General features: G+C 41.0%; 1 protein-coding gene across 7 annotated transcripts in view; it reads right to left on the bottom strand.

Moving 5' to 3' along the window:
• MFSD6 (major facilitator superfamily domain containing 6) overlaps nucleotides 1-16,127 on the bottom strand; it is a 49,014-nt gene that overhangs the window by 5,904 nt on the left and 26,983 nt on the right. For all 7 annotated transcript variants that reach the window (XM_056349429.1, XM_056349430.1, XM_056349428.1 and 4 more), the window contains 4 exons: nucleotides 12,982-14,572; nucleotides 7,605-7,702; nucleotides 1,790-1,951; nucleotides 1,116-1,214 (listed from right to left, as the gene is read on the bottom strand). In XM_056349429.1, the coding sequence (XP_056205404.1) occupies nucleotides 1,116-1,214; nucleotides 1,790-1,951; nucleotides 7,605-7,702; nucleotides 12,982-14,519 (1,897 nt within the window). In that variant the 5' untranslated portion in view covers nucleotides 14,520-14,572. The remainder of the gene's footprint in view (nucleotides 1-1,115; nucleotides 1,215-1,789; nucleotides 1,952-7,604; nucleotides 7,703-12,981; nucleotides 14,573-16,127) is intronic.

Here is a 16,127-nt window from a genome sequence, read left to right on the forward strand (position 1 = left end):
TTTCCAGACTCTTAGCACTGGTTATTTTAAGCTATGGCTGGGTGTTCCCTAGCAGTAAAGAAACGAAGAGACTAATCCTGTGCACACTTGACCACATGCTTAGTTTTCACTCATCCAACCGGCCGGGTTGAAAGCAACCTAATTACTGCCACGCTTAAAATCAAGATACACACTGTTAAGATGGGTAACGTGTATTAAATGAAAAACAAAGACTGAAACAAACCAAATAGATTAAGGCCGCTAACAACAAACTATTATTTTGTAGGTTCACGTGTAATTAACCAAAAGTTGATGACAAACTTAAGCAGCAAATATCCTCTTCAACTTTCCACGTTTTGCCATTATCATCTGAACAGAGGTGAGGAAAATTCTAGCAAAATAAATATTTGAACGCTTCAGTACAGGCAACTTGATAACTAGTCAAGGACATTTCATTGACTATTCCAGGTAAAGAAAACTAACCCTCATTTCATACTCCAAGCTCACACTGGAAAGTAACAGTTGGGTAAAAAGCAGCTCAAAAATTCCTGACTTTTCAGAATTTGACAGAGTTTTATTGTCTTTGTCAGAACTAGGTTCATGCTGAGGTTTTGCACTATTTCATTTCTGGTTAGCCTTTACATTAATAACGGGGGAGATGAAGAAGTTCAAGTTCCACCTGGGGGGAGATTTCTCAGGTGCCAGAACAGAACCGAGGCAGCTGTAAAAGTGTGTGCCCTCTGAAGCCAACTCCACAATTCCTGGCAGAATATGAGAGCATCCAGTGGGTCAAGGTGACCTTAAAGAACTGATGCAACTGAAATGACTCACTGAAGCTGTTAAGATATGTAAAGGATTCCCAGAACTGAGAGGACATACAGGTAGTAAAGTATGTCACAATTTCCTCTAATCAACATCCAACAACTCGATGCTGCCCTCCTCACAGCAGCAGCATGCCACTCCAGTATCTATCATCGCTCAGAAAAAAACTTCCCACTTGAAAACAAGTGCTTTGCTTTGTCAAAATCTGAGTAAAGACACCAAACACACCATATTAAAGCTGCAGGAAGCAGCTTCAGAGAGATCTTTTTTCACTAGCTCGAGTTTTGTAGCGTCTCAGTGACATGAGTATTTACCTTCTTCTTCACCAGGAACTAACAGCCACTGGATCAGTGCAAATAGAAGAAGAATCACTAAACAAGCCATTCCTATTCCTCTGAATGTGGCAGCAGGACCTGTAATGAGATTTTTTAAATTTTTTAATTGAGAATCTACTTACTTAATGAGTCAGCATTATGCACTCCTTGGGTATGGTTGCCCCATGCAGACGCTTATTAGGTTTGTTTCATTACATTTTCCTCCCCCAACGGTTCTTCAATAGGCTTTGCAAAGGATTTTTAACCAAGTAATGAGATTATCGTTCGTTCATCAAAAGGCTGCATAGTATCAACCTATTCTCTCATAATGGATTCATTCATCTTACTTACAGATCAGGCTGAAGATCTGCTCACACAATACTAAAAATATCTAGGCACAACATATTTAATCAATCTGTGATGCTGACAGGACAAAGCCATAAGCAACCTGCTCTGACTTCAGTGCTGATCTTGCTGTGATCAGCAGCCCGGACTGGAGATCTCCCAAGCTCCCTCCCAGCCTCAGCAGTTCTACGATTCCATGACTTATACAAAGTGCACTACTCTTCAGAACGTAACAATACCTTAAGCATAAACAAGTTCAAAGCTGGTAGTTCAATAAAACCAGAACTTCGATAAATGCAACAAAAATCTTCAATACCATTTTTGCTTACCGAAGTAATTGACCAAAACCCCTCCAACCATCGCCCCGCATCCTCTGCCCAGACCCAAGTGGAGACCCTGCAGGATTCCCTGGGCTGACGTTCTCAGCTCCGGAGGCACTGCTGCACTCAGGTACGAAATACAAGCCGCCCATATAGCCGCATGCGTGACACCTAGAGAGAGGAGACATCGTGAGGAGTACAGGGTCCACAGAGCACACAAAGGCAACATCAGAGCAACCGCGCTCGTCAGCTGGAGAAAAACAGCAAAATCCCTTCGCTGACAAACCTCTGTGAGGTACAAACCAGCTTTTGGTAATGGGATAACTGGCAGCCCAGCCACAGGGAGACATGACGACTCCTTCCCCGCAGCGTCCGTCAATGGCTCTTTCTCCCTGTAAGGTGACCTCCCTTCTCTCGAGACGCAGTCCCCAGGAAGCCTGAATAAAGTGCCTTAGAAGTCTCTCTCCCAGATTCCTCATCCCTTCAAGAGCACCCGGGGCCCTTCAAAATGCAGTCCTGATGCCGTAAGCTGGAGCCAGTTCAAGCATCGATGCCTCCCGGCAGTCCCCGTGCTGCCACGCCGGTGGTGCCAAGGTCAGAAATGCAGAGGGTATCAGAGATACCCACGCTATTTCAGAGCCAAGAGTGATTCCCCCCCGGCCCTTCTCCCTCCACGCCAAACCCGCCCCCAAGCAAACTCCTCCTGAACTCCACACCAACACACTGCATTTAGGCTGAATGGTGGGAAGAGCACGTCAGCTCCTCAGGGCAGGCCAGAGCTGCCAGTTTTCACGCCCACCGTGGGAGGCAGAGGCAGCGTGCCCTCTCTCCTGCCATGCCTGCATCCTGCGCATCCCACCCGCCCCGGGGACCACGCGTGGCCGAGGCCCTCGCTGCTGTCACGGCCACCTATCCACCGCAGCCCCAGCTCCCCTGCGGAGCCTTAGGACGGCTCTTCCTGGCATGTGCCTTGTCGATTCAGGGTCACGAGTGGTTTTTCCTGCCGCCCAAGAAGGGTGGCTAGGGGGAGAGGCAGCGGGTGACCACCCGCACGCAGAACCAGCTGCAGGAGGAGCCCTCCGAGCACCTGCCCAGTGGGGTTTTTTTGTGGAGTGGGGAAGAACCGGACAGGAAAAGGCAAGGTTGTGGAGGAGCTGGAAAAACAAAACAGTTTTCGTAGCTCAGCGCACATTAAATAAGCCTAAACTATTTTGCCACCCTCGGATTGAGTGGGAATGTATTTTTCTTATTTGAGTGGTATTAAAAATAGTCATCGCAGCTCACCAGTGCCTAAGCTCTACTGCCTCGGTTTTTAAAAAACGTTGGCACAGCTGATGATTCAGTCAACATGTTTCTGTCCTCTGTGCTTGACTTATTAAGGAACAGTTGGACACTCAGTACTTGCTGAGGCATTTAGGCTGAAGACTCATGCAAGCAAGAAAATGCATGATTTTGTAAATACTCACAGAATAACGTGGGTTTTGCTGAAGTGTAAAATGATAAATAGCACTGTATGAAATTGATACGCTCAGTTACAGACATGTTAGATGTCCACCAGGCTGTACAGTTCCATTTCAGTCCAAATCTAAATAAAAATTTCTCAAGCCTCGGGTTTAAAGGCCAACTTTATACATTATATATATACATATATATATACACACACATATTATATATAAACATACATATACACTATATCCATATAGCTGGTTTTGGTACTAGTATGTCACCTTGTTGAAAAATAGGAATTTTACATTAGGATGGGCATAGTTTCCCTTACCATTTACAGTTTGAGGCTTTAAAACTCACATATTTTTCATACAAAATGCTCAGAATTTTAAAACTCGCTGAATGACTACATTTTCTTTAATGCATACCCATGTATGCATTGAAAATAGCAACCAAGAACTGTCCCAATAGCATACCAAAGCTAATCTGATATAGATGACGTGTTTTTGTTTTACAAAGGATATCAATTAATGTAAAACATTCTGGTTTATAAGCTATTAAATATTAAGTCAAGTTTTAAAGCCAGGCAAATCAAAAACACATCATAAATTATTTGAACCGTGAAGCACAATACCACTGTATTTGTTCAAAAACAAAAGGCCATAACTTAACAAACAGGTTCTTGGATGTTTTCACCTTTACTAAGCAATCCAGCAAGGACACAGTGTTCCCAGCTCCTCTGCAAACAAATCCATACCTTTAAACCAGCTTATTTCACTTGCCATTAAAGGCAGCAGATTTTTTATTTTATTATTTTTTAGTATGTGTACATTACTATATGTGATTTATTATTTATACAACAGTGACTATTTGGAACAGTTTTTATAACATTTATATGTTGTCTGGTCTGGATTACTGCTAACCACAAGTTGTTCACAATATATATATATTGTGACATTATTTGCTAAAACCACTAGCCACCATTTCACCATCTGGACTAGAGTTCCCACAACCGTTAACAACCCTAGTGTTATGCTTAGAATAATAATGTTTAGCAAACTTAGGTTAATTTACATATACACCAAGAGCTGAAGATTTGGGGAGCCAAATTTGTTTCAGGAGAGATATATCCTAATCACTGCCTGTTAGACACCCAAGCTTTTTGCTCTCTAGGCATAACTGCGTTGCTGAAGCATCGGCAGGAGTCACTTCTTAGGGCAGTACTTGTTTTGGAGTTTGCTGGACAACTGCCCAGTAAAAATAGCTAATTTTATATAATATATTATATAATATATAATAAAGGTGATCAGTATTGTTTTGTCATTTGGAAAATTTACGCAAACTGGTGTTTCCAGAGCTGTTAGCTGTTACTAGCTAACACAGCTGCTACCGGAGCATGTAGATCAGCGCATCGGTACGGTAAGTTGCAGCTAACCTACCTACCAAAACTTCATCTGCTAAGTGCAAAATCAACAAGACTGCCTGCGTGTTCGTGGGCTGACGGCATGTACACACACAGTAGATGTGTTTGCCTATGAGAACGCCTTGAAATTTTCAGTTATTAAAGATTCAGCCTAAACTCGTATTTTCATACATTGCATGTGCCAGTCAAGACAGCATATGGATTCAAAACTCTCAATTAAGAGGCGAGTTTAAATCTCCTCATTTACTCCTTTGAGACTGCAGTGCACTTGAAGAGTCCTCCCCATCCCAGTTACAGGCAGCAACTGAAACTCAGCATGGTTCTTATTACAATTAATAGATGCAGTTTGCAGAGTCACCTTCCAGAAATTTCCCCATGCCCTTCAGCACAACACATGGGCATCATCCTTCTTCTACTGCGGAAACATACTAAAAAGAAAAATAAATTCCTTACAAAAGTCAGCTGAAATTGTTGTTAAAACTCCTTCAGCTGACGGAACTGGAATTTAAATAGAATTTGACAGCTTCCTGGGAAAAGAGTAATGTACAATTATAAGCAGGACTTCACCAAGGGATTTAAAAGACCTATCAACCTGATGCAGTTGCGTGACCCACACTGTACCCAGATGTTCTGCACAATCTAATCTTTTTTTTTTTTTGGTTGTTTTCAAATACTTCTAATCCTTACATATGCAAAGCTGCTACAACTCTTTACCTCCCTCTGTCAAGAAACTCACTGAACAAAAATAAGGGCTTCCACCTCACCAGATTTCATTAAGGTGTCACCTCTTATCCCTACCGACAGGTTGGGTAGATATATAAAAAAGAAAGCAGAGCCCAAAGAAACAGGATTTGATAACCGCTGCAAAAGAAGTAATGAATCCAGAAGAGATTAAAACTGGTAAGAGCAAGGAGGGGAAAAGAATAAAAGGGAGGAGAGTCAATACTTCTAAAAAGATAAACTTGATCTCCCATTCAGGCACACTGAATGAGATTGCTGGGATGTAACAAATGTCATGGCAGTAATTAGCCACACGTACAGTGTACCTCTGGACTTCACAGGCACTCATCAACGACGTTCCATGCAGGCTGAAAAGTGCATGTAGGACACAAAGAGGGCAGGGGGGTGGGGGAGTTGTATTTGTTTTGGTTTTAACCTTCTCGTTTGCTGACTATAATAACTGCAAACAGCATGATTAACCGAGGTGTACATGATTCAGCAGTGGCTAGATATAGATAAAGTCTGGTAGATAAATTTAAGGGGAAGTATTAGTTTGAAGGTCCTTAGTTTCTTCTTTAAACCTCAAATACGCAAGATTGTACCACACAAAAAAACCCAGCACAACAGCTCCCTCGCAGTCCTGCTGTAAAGGCAAACCTACGTATTATGCAATTCATACCGAAATTTCAGCAGAATAAAAACCAAGATTCAAAGTAAAAGAAACTTCTTTCTCAGCCGTGACTACAGCACGCTTCCAGGCACAAACTCATGGCTGTATTACTGAGACACACGTTTGGGGCTTTCCCCGGCATTTTGAACCGGGGTATCTTTAAAACAGGATTACCTACAAGGCAACACCCAAAGCTCTGTATTCATCATTTGTCCCCCCCCGACATTTAAGCAGGCAGGACACTTACACGTTCTCCAGGTTCTTTGTAACATTTTCATGTTTTAACACTTGGTATGAATGATGAAGTATCAGTTCAATAGTTGTGGTTCAGGGTTTTTTTAATAACAAATTCAGAAGCATGCTGTTGTGGCAGCTTTAATACAATAAACTTCTTTTGTCAGCAGGCAGGCAAGGGGCCAGGACACAAACAGATCCCTTTCTACACGTATGTGGAGATCAACACAGTGATCTCCAATGCCATTTTGTAACTCAAGTTAAAATCTACCTTACAAAGATTTCTGTAAGTATAGTAGAAAAAGTTAATGCAAATTCAAATTATGCTGCACATGGAAGAATAAAATGCATAAGTACAATCTGTGGAAAGTTTTCTACATAGTATTGTATAAATCCAAAATACTGGCTTTAACTAAGATGGCACAACTATTTTTAAAGGCAGGAAAACATTTTTGACATTTAAATTAACCTTTCTCTTGCAAGCTTAAAAACCCAAATACTTCAGTATTCTTCAAATACTGAAGAAACAGAAAGTAAAACAGTTGAGATTTTTCGTGGTTTTGAGAAGTGGTACCCACTACAAAGACATAAGAAAAATGTAAAATTTAAATTAGAATAATTTAACATTGCAATGAAGGTCTTACAGACTTCGACAACAGGACTCAAAACAGGGCTCAAATTACTTTTCCAGACCACCTCTGTCCTTCTAATTAAATTAAAGGAGCTTTATTAGTGCAAAGCCACTGAAAGAAATTCTTCTCTAGCTGTTATGAAAAAATAGTTCTGTAGTCTAAAAGTATTGATTGAAGAATACCACTGTGAAACTACAAAATACTTTAACAGCAACAGAATGACCCGGACTATGGGTTTTGGTGGGGTTTTTTTGTTGTTGTTGTTGTTGGGGTTTTGGTTTTGGGTTTTTTTTTTGTTGTTGGGTTTTTTTGGTTTTGTTTTGTTTTGTTTTTTTATGGCATCCTTTCAAGAACTACAACCTTTTGCATTCAATGAAGTTCAGGTTTACCACCAAACAGGATTTGCAGCAGGTGTGTACCCAGCTCATGCTTCTGTTTCTTTGTTTAGTTTAAGGGTGTGTTGGTCTCACACAGTTCTGTTTGAGTAAACACAGAACTGTGCACAACCAAATGCAAACCCACCCTTTTAACATCAAATATTTCCCAAGATCAAGAGTTATGCTTTATTAACTGGGGATATTTGTGGTCAAAAAAAAAAATAGAGAAATACCAGATTTTTATTTAATCATCATTCACTTGAAAACAAGACAAATGTGAGCACCCGAACCTGCACTGAAAGGCGTTACTGCGCTGTCTTACCTTGAAGTACCTCCATCGGAAGAACAGTCCAGGCGTTTTCCAGATACGAGATATAAATGTACCGAGCTGTATTACAGGCAAGACCAATATAAAGCACTCTAGAGGAAGCAAGGAAAAGAGAAGTCAGAGTAGTTTGCACTCTCCTTTTTTTGCTATGTTTTAATATAGCTGTACTGCTTCAGGAATCATTTGCACGTGTACAGTTTGCCAGTCTAAAGCATCTGCTCAACACAAAACACATTCTTTAAGGCCTACACCCAAGCATAAACTCTCCTCTTGGCCACTCTAAACACATATTCAAATTGAGGCTGAAGTTAGGACAGTCTTCAAAATCCTTACGGAAAAAAATTTCAAACAGACAGCAGATTCACTGAGCTTTTAGGCAAGCTCTGCAGTTCCATGCCACACTCCACACAGGACTGTACATCAGAGAGAGCATTTCTAAGCACATCCAACACCCCTTCCAAACAATCTTCTTTTCTGGCCATTCAGAGATTCATTCTGCCATTTTAATGTAAGCCTGCTGCGGGATTGTATTAGACAAATCAATTTTACCCCAATTAATATACATTTATAGTCCCAGTATCTGCAAACTGCTCAGGACTACTGTAAAAACACATCCCACAGAAGCAATACGGTTTATAAAAATATGCCTCAGGATAAAAACTTAACCATCCTGTTGAAAAGCAACAGATGCTGCATCTCAGAACGAAGGGGGAAAAAAAGCTCTTTTAACAGTTTTTAAACAATGAAGCACAAAGACTAATTGTGCAGTGCATTTCCCATTGCATGTTTACCCTGATGACTTTTCCCTTCCAGTTTTCATTTCAGCTGAGCTTACCTCTGGGATGCTTATTCATCCAGCTATCTTTCTCTTATTTTTAGATGGATCTTAGGAAACAAAGACTTAATTCAAAAGATGTTTTTAGCTTGAGAAGATATACTATTGCAAATTTAAAGATTTTTTTAGGGGCAAGGATAATTTCTTGTCCAAACATGGCTTCTCGGTTGACCCCTGGTTTAGCACAAATGAAATAAATTCCATTGATAATTAAGGTGTAAGCATAAACACTGTGAAATGGCTCGTTATTCTTTGTGCTGCTTTTTTAGTTAGTTGAATAAATACAAAAGCAGCCCAGGATTTAATAAATGGTACATAGCCATTCTGGAAAAATCTAGAGTGAGATGCAATCATAAAAATGAGGCATCTTGTTAACACGCAAGGTCTCCAAATATACGTGTTGACAGCTAAAAAGCCAGAACCATAATTTTCATCATGTCAGTGGTATTAAAAAAACCTCAAAAATATAAAGACAGGTCTGTGCATTTCACAACAACATGTATTTACAGAAGACAATATATTTCACTTTGAACAAGTCGGGTAAGCTTGCAGGAAGTCCCCCCTGCCCCCCCAGTCACACATCAGACCAAGCTGCGCTGCTTCCAGATACATGTGAGGTCCACGAGTAGCTGGTTTAAGCTGCCTTAGGCAACACAAGCCCACTGAAGAAAACATGGGAAGCCACGACATGTTCATTATTATAAAATAAAGAGAACAAACTTGTTCTTTGTGCCATGGCTCATAAATTTCATCTCTCCCTTTAATTAATGCCTTCTGTTCCAAACAAGTAACTTCATTCCTTTCACAGGCACAACTTAATGTAATTCTTGTGCCCTCAAACGCTTCAGAAATGTGATTTTCAGAAATGTGATATGAAAATACGTATTTGCCACAAAAGGCTGCAAAGGTCTGCAGCATCCTTTCTTCATTCCCCTACCAGTAAGGCTCAGGGTGACACACGCTCCTGGGGATACAAAGCAATCACCTCACTAGATACTTGGTTTTCCCCATCAGCAATGCAGATGCGCCCAGCTATGTTCAGGACCAGTGCTTGCCAGCTTAATTTCACTTCTGTCTAGCAAAAACTCAGCCTGTGCAGCCACAATTTCCATCCCACCCCAGCTGTTCCCTGTGATGGCCAGACCAGAGATGGGAAGGGGTGTCCTCCTGCTTCGTAGTTTTTCCATCATCACTAACAGACTCAGCTACCTGTGCTTTTCCACTGTGTTACACTTGCACAAAGTTTTGGATTCAGAGTTTAAGAGCAGCAACTTAGTCAGGTTCTACCTTTAAATTTCTTAGAATACGTACAGAGTTTTAGGTAAATTACAGTTTGTGAAGATTTCTGAAATTATGGTTTTAGAGGGTTACATCACACAAGAACTCTTGTGTATTTAGAGAATATTCTCAAAAAAGTATTTATAATAATCACTTAGGCTCTTTATCAGACCTAAATGGAAAATGTAAACAGATGTTCCTATATGCAGTATGCACAGAGACACCATATTCAATTTACAGGTTGAACATTTAAAGCACTGAATATATATTTACTTTAAGGAGACTAAGCTGTTTACAGCTGTGACTACCAGTCTCTGCTTCCTATAAAAACTCACATGCTGGAATTGTGGTCAGACAACACACTCAAGCTTAACCTCAAGTGGGAGGTTATTTTCAGAGAGTAACATCATCTTCCTAAACTCGCGGGCAGTTATGAGCGCTTCTACACGGGATACCATTCAACAATGGTGTCTAAACATTTGAGGGCCAGTGTTGCACGCTTCTCCGTTGCAGTAACCTCTCAAAGAACTTGTGGCCTTCACCATGCTTTCCGATGACTTTGTTTTTTTACCTCTTTATTTCACTTTTAAATGAAAATCTGCTCTGTCATCTCTCAGGAGGCGGCTGGAGGAGGCAAGGCAAAAAATACCCCTCTAACATCTGCAGTACTCCCTCCCCTCCCAAAGCTGTACAATCACAGAGCAGCTTTCTAGCGGAACAGATTGCTGCCATTGCACCAGATTAATCCAGTGACCTGGTAATATACAGCGTTAGAAACGCTAGCAGCATGTATAACACACGCACACGTGCAGTGCCTCTCTGTATGAACACTATAGCTAACGAAGTCAGAAATCACACATTTTAATCAGCACGTTAGGTATGATCATGCTTAAAATGCTTGGGCAATAATTTGAGTATTACTCAAAAAAACCCCAACCCAAACTACCAAAACCATGAAAACAGAATAGGTTTCAGAATGTTGTTAAGAGTCCTATATGTCAACACATATGGGGGTAAAAACAGAAAGCTTTACAAGACTAGAAGAGTTAAACTGAATTTCTATCGAACAAGGGTGTAAAGCCTATTTTCTTGTAGTTCTACAAAGGACAGTCAATAGCATTTTCTCCTGCTGTGACAGTGCATGCAACTCTGGTACTCATTACTGTCTTCAAAGAATTAGGACAGGAAGGAAAGATTGAATGATAACATTCAAATAAATACTGCAGAAAGACTGTCTACATCTAAGAGTCCAACAACCCAGAAGAAAGGAATTTCGAGCTATTAAAAAAATATATATATCTATCTATATATAAACCACTGATGCCAAATGCTTCTGGCTCAGATGGTTCCAAGAAGAATATATAGTTGGAGGCCTCTGGTTCTTATCAATGGGAGAATGAGTATTTGGAATATAAGGCAGCAGACACATACAGAACTATTAAAGAATATGAGCTATGAACTCCTACACATTCCTCTTAAAAAAAAAAAAAAGTTTGCCTCCTCTTGCACAAACCATGCATTATAAAAAGTTCAAAAACTCCTAGAAGAAAGGCAACCAGACGGAGCCATCTCAAACTGTGATAACTAAATACAACTCAGCATTAGATAATATTAACATATGACTAATGTGCATTTCCCAGGTATAGGTATAAAGAATGTTGTTTCATCACAAACAGGAGCTAGTGTTTATAAACAACTTAATCCTTATCCAGTCTTGGCTTCATAGGCTTCAGTGCAAAGAAGAAAAAAAAAAAAAAAAAAAAAGATAAAGAGTTAATCCTGTACATCATCTTTCTTTTTACTGGCCAGTGCTCTTCTATTTCACCTTACTCACAAACGTACCATTCTTTTGGGTTTTTTTCTTTCTCTACTTGAAATCTCAGCCTGAATTTTGTACCATAACAATATACATTGAAAAAGTATACCCAAGCTATCTTTAGCTACCAAGATTGTGATCTCTTCTCACACTCCTCCGTCATCATATCCTTCCTCCGATCTTCACATGCGAGGTGTCATATTTTCTCAATCTAATTATTGTCAAATTCAGAGATTAAAAATCTGACTCAAAGCAAAGAGACCTTCCTCAGGCCAAAGAAAGAAAACCCACATCTTTTAAGTAATGCCTCAAATTACCACACTAAGCACCTCAAACATTTTTGTTAGAGGTCAAATGAATCAAAAAATTAATCCCAATAAAACCAAAACAAATAAAACAGAGAACAGAACTACAGAAGAGAATACATGAAAAGAAGAGTGCAGACAGCTTAAAAAACACATCTCAATGACACTACAACTATAAACATGGCATTTGGAAAGGACTTAATGGTAACAGCACACAGAGTTGTTGCACAGAGTACCTGAGTAAATAGAAAAAAAAATAATCCCACCTTTATGACTTCATTAACTCAGATTTCCCCCTACCTTTCCTCCCTGAGCTTTTTTTAAAGAGTAGTGAAGGGATCTGGAATATATGGAAATTAAGTCAATTGTGAATTTCGTGGAAAACAATGTTCACTGACATGCTGGATGTTGTCACTTTCACTTACCCAAGGCAAAAACTACGGGAGATGCCCTGCACAGCCATCTCACTTCAGTACCTAACACAGGCAGTCGCAACGAAAGGAAGAGAGCAAGGAACTGAACCGGTAAGCGACACTACAGGGCTGCAACCCCATTCTGCCAACACCCAGAGCCTGATGACAAGGGCATGTGCACAGGAGGTGCTCACCTCACTGCTTCATCTCATCCTCCACCCCTCTCCGCATGCAAGTGACACCCTTCCAGGCTACTGTGGGGGCAAAAAACTGCCCCACAAGGAGAAGCGGGCTAAAGCAGGAGGTTTCCAGCACACTGCTACTCACAGGGAAAAAAAAAAAAAAAAAAAAAAAAAAAAAAAGTAAAATTAATGGAATTTTATGTTGAAACAATCCTTGACTGGGTGGCGATTTGTAAAGATCCCCAACAGAGCTCTGCATCAGTGAACTAGGATGTCTTCTGGAACTGTCTGCAAAAGGTCACAGTGCCAGGCATAATGCACGCACTAACATGCAACTCAAATACAAAGGAAGCATTTCAGAGCACTTTCAACTCCTAAAATTGTAATAAAAAAACCTCCATCAGGCAAGCTACATAACCGAGCAGGACTTGGGACTTTTAAAACGAAAGGGATTAGCTTGAATTTCGCTTTGTAAAAACACAAGGCCAAGCCTGAAATTCAACACCTTTTGTGTAGCGCTCTGCTGATTGCTAACACCTTACCTGATATGGCCAACCAGTTCAATCAGTTTGTGGCTGAAGAAGTAGGCAGTCAGCTCCGACACGTGACTGAGCACAGAACAAACTCCAAAGAGAGTGGTGGTGCCATTCAGGTCTTCCAAGTGCCAGTAAAGAAAGGTGAACACAAAGCCATATCCAAAGCCCATGAACCACGCCACAAAGAGCACCGAGCCGTACTGGATGCTACACAGCAGTTTTATTAGGTCCCAAAAACTGAAAGACTGGCTCATGCTGGTAGGAGTGTTATCAGAGGATTCATTGGAGGCGCTTCTGTCCACCTGTGAGATTTCTACTTCTTTTCTCTTATTTTCGTCTTGCTTGAAGTGCGCATAATGAAATCGAAACTGCGTGGCCACAATTAACGCCATTGTCATCAGAACACCAAAAACAATGAAGACTATCCTGTAGTTCTTGTACTCGGGAGCTTTACATCCTTGACCTTCAATGCCAACTTCTGTATGGGTATAGTCAATGCCAATTCCCACGGAGAGCATGGCCAGCCCCCAGCCCAGAGACCCCCACATACGCTGCAATCCATACCGGTCCCGGTGCTTGCCAAGGTACTGCAGGGTGACGGTGTCCACAATAGTAACAGAAGAAGCACTGAAAAATTCTCCTATTATGACGACCAGCAGAATGAGTAGAAAGATGGCTTCTACTTCTTGTTGATCATAAACGAGCACAGCTTGGTCAGAAGGCGTTGGCTTTGTGGTGATGGCAGCTGGGGTGGTACTCGGAGTCACGTTCCCTGGTGAGACTGGGCTAGTGGTGGTGTTTTTCAAAATAAAATGGGTGCTGTTTTCCAAAACAAACCCTACATCATTGCTCTGCGTAGGTAACAGGACCGTTATATCAGGATTAGCTGTCCCCGTCGCTTCCAAAGTGACTGGACTGGAAGTGAGCAGGCCCCTCTTCCCACGAAGTTTCGGGGACGCAGTGCTCACTGCGGTCAGCGGAGAAGACATCGAGGCGTTTTGCGTAACTGTTGTTAAAAGGCTGCTTGCATTGGTGGGATGTGCTGGGGGAAGGCCCTTTGGTACGCATCTTAAGGTGGCTGGTCTAACAAATCCGATCCCCAGGTTAAATAAAACCCAGCATAAAAGCGAAAACAGGAGGACAATCTTCCCTTTCTTAAAGCGGTCTGCCACCACTCCCCAGAAGGGAGCACTGCAAAACTCAATAAAGTACCTGATGCCCACCAGAAGTCCACTCTGACTGGGTGACATACCCAGCTGCTTGTAATACACAGGCAGCAAGGGGTAAAGCGAGCCATACGCAGAGTAGAAGAAAAAATAAAAAACCTTTGAGATCAGAAGATCATTGTTTATTTTGACGCAGTGCTTTTCTAACCAGTCCAGCTCTTCATCTGGGACAGTGGTCGTCTCCGTTGAAGGGGATTCATTATGGGGTGGCAAGTCTTGATCCTTGGAAATGCCATTGAAAGGATCAGCAAGAACGTACTTTCTCTTCTGTTCTTCTTCATCATCGGTTAAAATGGCAACCTTATCATCAGCTGCCATGGTTTACCACAAGCATCCAGTATCTGGTGCACTCTCAAGGAAGTAGGGCTACCCTGCAAACAAATAAAACGTAACACGGTTAAGGCACCACATGGGAACAGACCTGCAATGCCAGTTATCAAGGACAAAGACGGCTTTTTCGTAAGTGACATGCCTGAGCAATAAATGCAGGATCAGGGTGGGGAAGGCCGTTTGTCTAGACTAGTGGTACATGGCAGCATCAATAAAAATGTGTTTTATGACCAATTCTGTGAAGTTCTCCCAACAGCAGCTTTAATACTGTGCAATAAAACATCTCTCATGTTTAGGATAGAGAATAATTTATATATTCAAAGTTACTAAGGCAATTAAGTACTAGCATTTGCAAAACTCTTCTTTCAAGTTGTCTTTTCTCCCCCAAGGCTAACTGCTTTATTTCCAGTATTCCTTACGATACACCAAAGGATAGCCACGGTTTCATAATTAAATAATGCAGCCACATATATATCCGGGTTTTTTTAATTATCAAAACAAATTACTATCCGAAGCCTCCTCATGGCCTTCAAAAGGTTCATCAACCTCCTCTCAAAACGCATTTTTCTAAGCACTCCACAACCACAGCAGAAACTGGTGGGAGACATGACCTTCTAAGCTGGATGGAAAGGGAGGTGGGAATGAGGATGGGGCTTTAAGATTCAAACAAGGGACCCTCGAAATTAGGACAACAACCTCAAAGGCATCACAGACCTGGCAGCAAAGAAACACAGGGACAAGAAACAGGTACAGGCCCTAAAATGATCTCCTGAAGTCAAATTCTGAAACTGAAGAAAGGTGGATTGGGAGATAACTGTACTGCAGCTGCCCACACTTGGCTTTTCTAGAAGTAAAAAGACTGCAAAACTGACAAGCAACACTTAAAAATAAACTCACTGCTACTTGGACTTCGATTTGGCCAACCAGCTTTCATGTTTGAAAACAACAAAACCATTCTAATAAGCTAGGCTTGCTAACAGCAGCTTTCATTTCAAGGGATGGAAAAAAGCTCTGCCAGCAAGTTGTCAGCTCAAATCATTATACTGGGCAACTATTTTTACTATATTAATACCTGTAGATTTAACCTAGGAATATTAGCTCACGTTCATTATGAGAAAGTTGAACATTTAGTATCTTTTGGTTTTGTCATCCCTTTGCTGTTCGGATTAGCGTTACTATCGCACAGGAACCTTTTTAAGGACCAATGTTTGCAAAGACCATTTTATTCCAGAAGAACCTGAAATTTCTCCAAGAGCACTCAATGTATCATCAGGAATATCTCTTCTAAGAATTTTAAGTATTTTTTTGCAGGTCTACACTTTATTCCCACTAGAAGAGCTCCAGTGAAAAGAGTCCTTCAAAACTCAACTGAATGCACAACACTGTCCCCTTAAAATCAGTCATGCGTTGATCTATCCAGTGCCTTTAAATTAATTAATTATCATTCAGAATTTATTTAAATACTGACGACGGATTTGCAAACTGATGCAAGGCAAATAACAGAAAAGAGACTCTAACATTCACAAGTATGTTAAATTAATTGTTTCTTACTGATCCAACGTACAAGTAACAGCTGACAGAGCAAGCCATGGATAC

Source organism: Falco biarmicus, chromosome 8 (genome assembly GCF_023638135.1).
Source record: "Falco biarmicus isolate bFalBia1 chromosome 8, bFalBia1.pri, whole genome shotgun sequence".
NCBI lineage: Eukaryota > Metazoa > Chordata > Aves > Falconiformes > Falconidae > Falco > Falco biarmicus.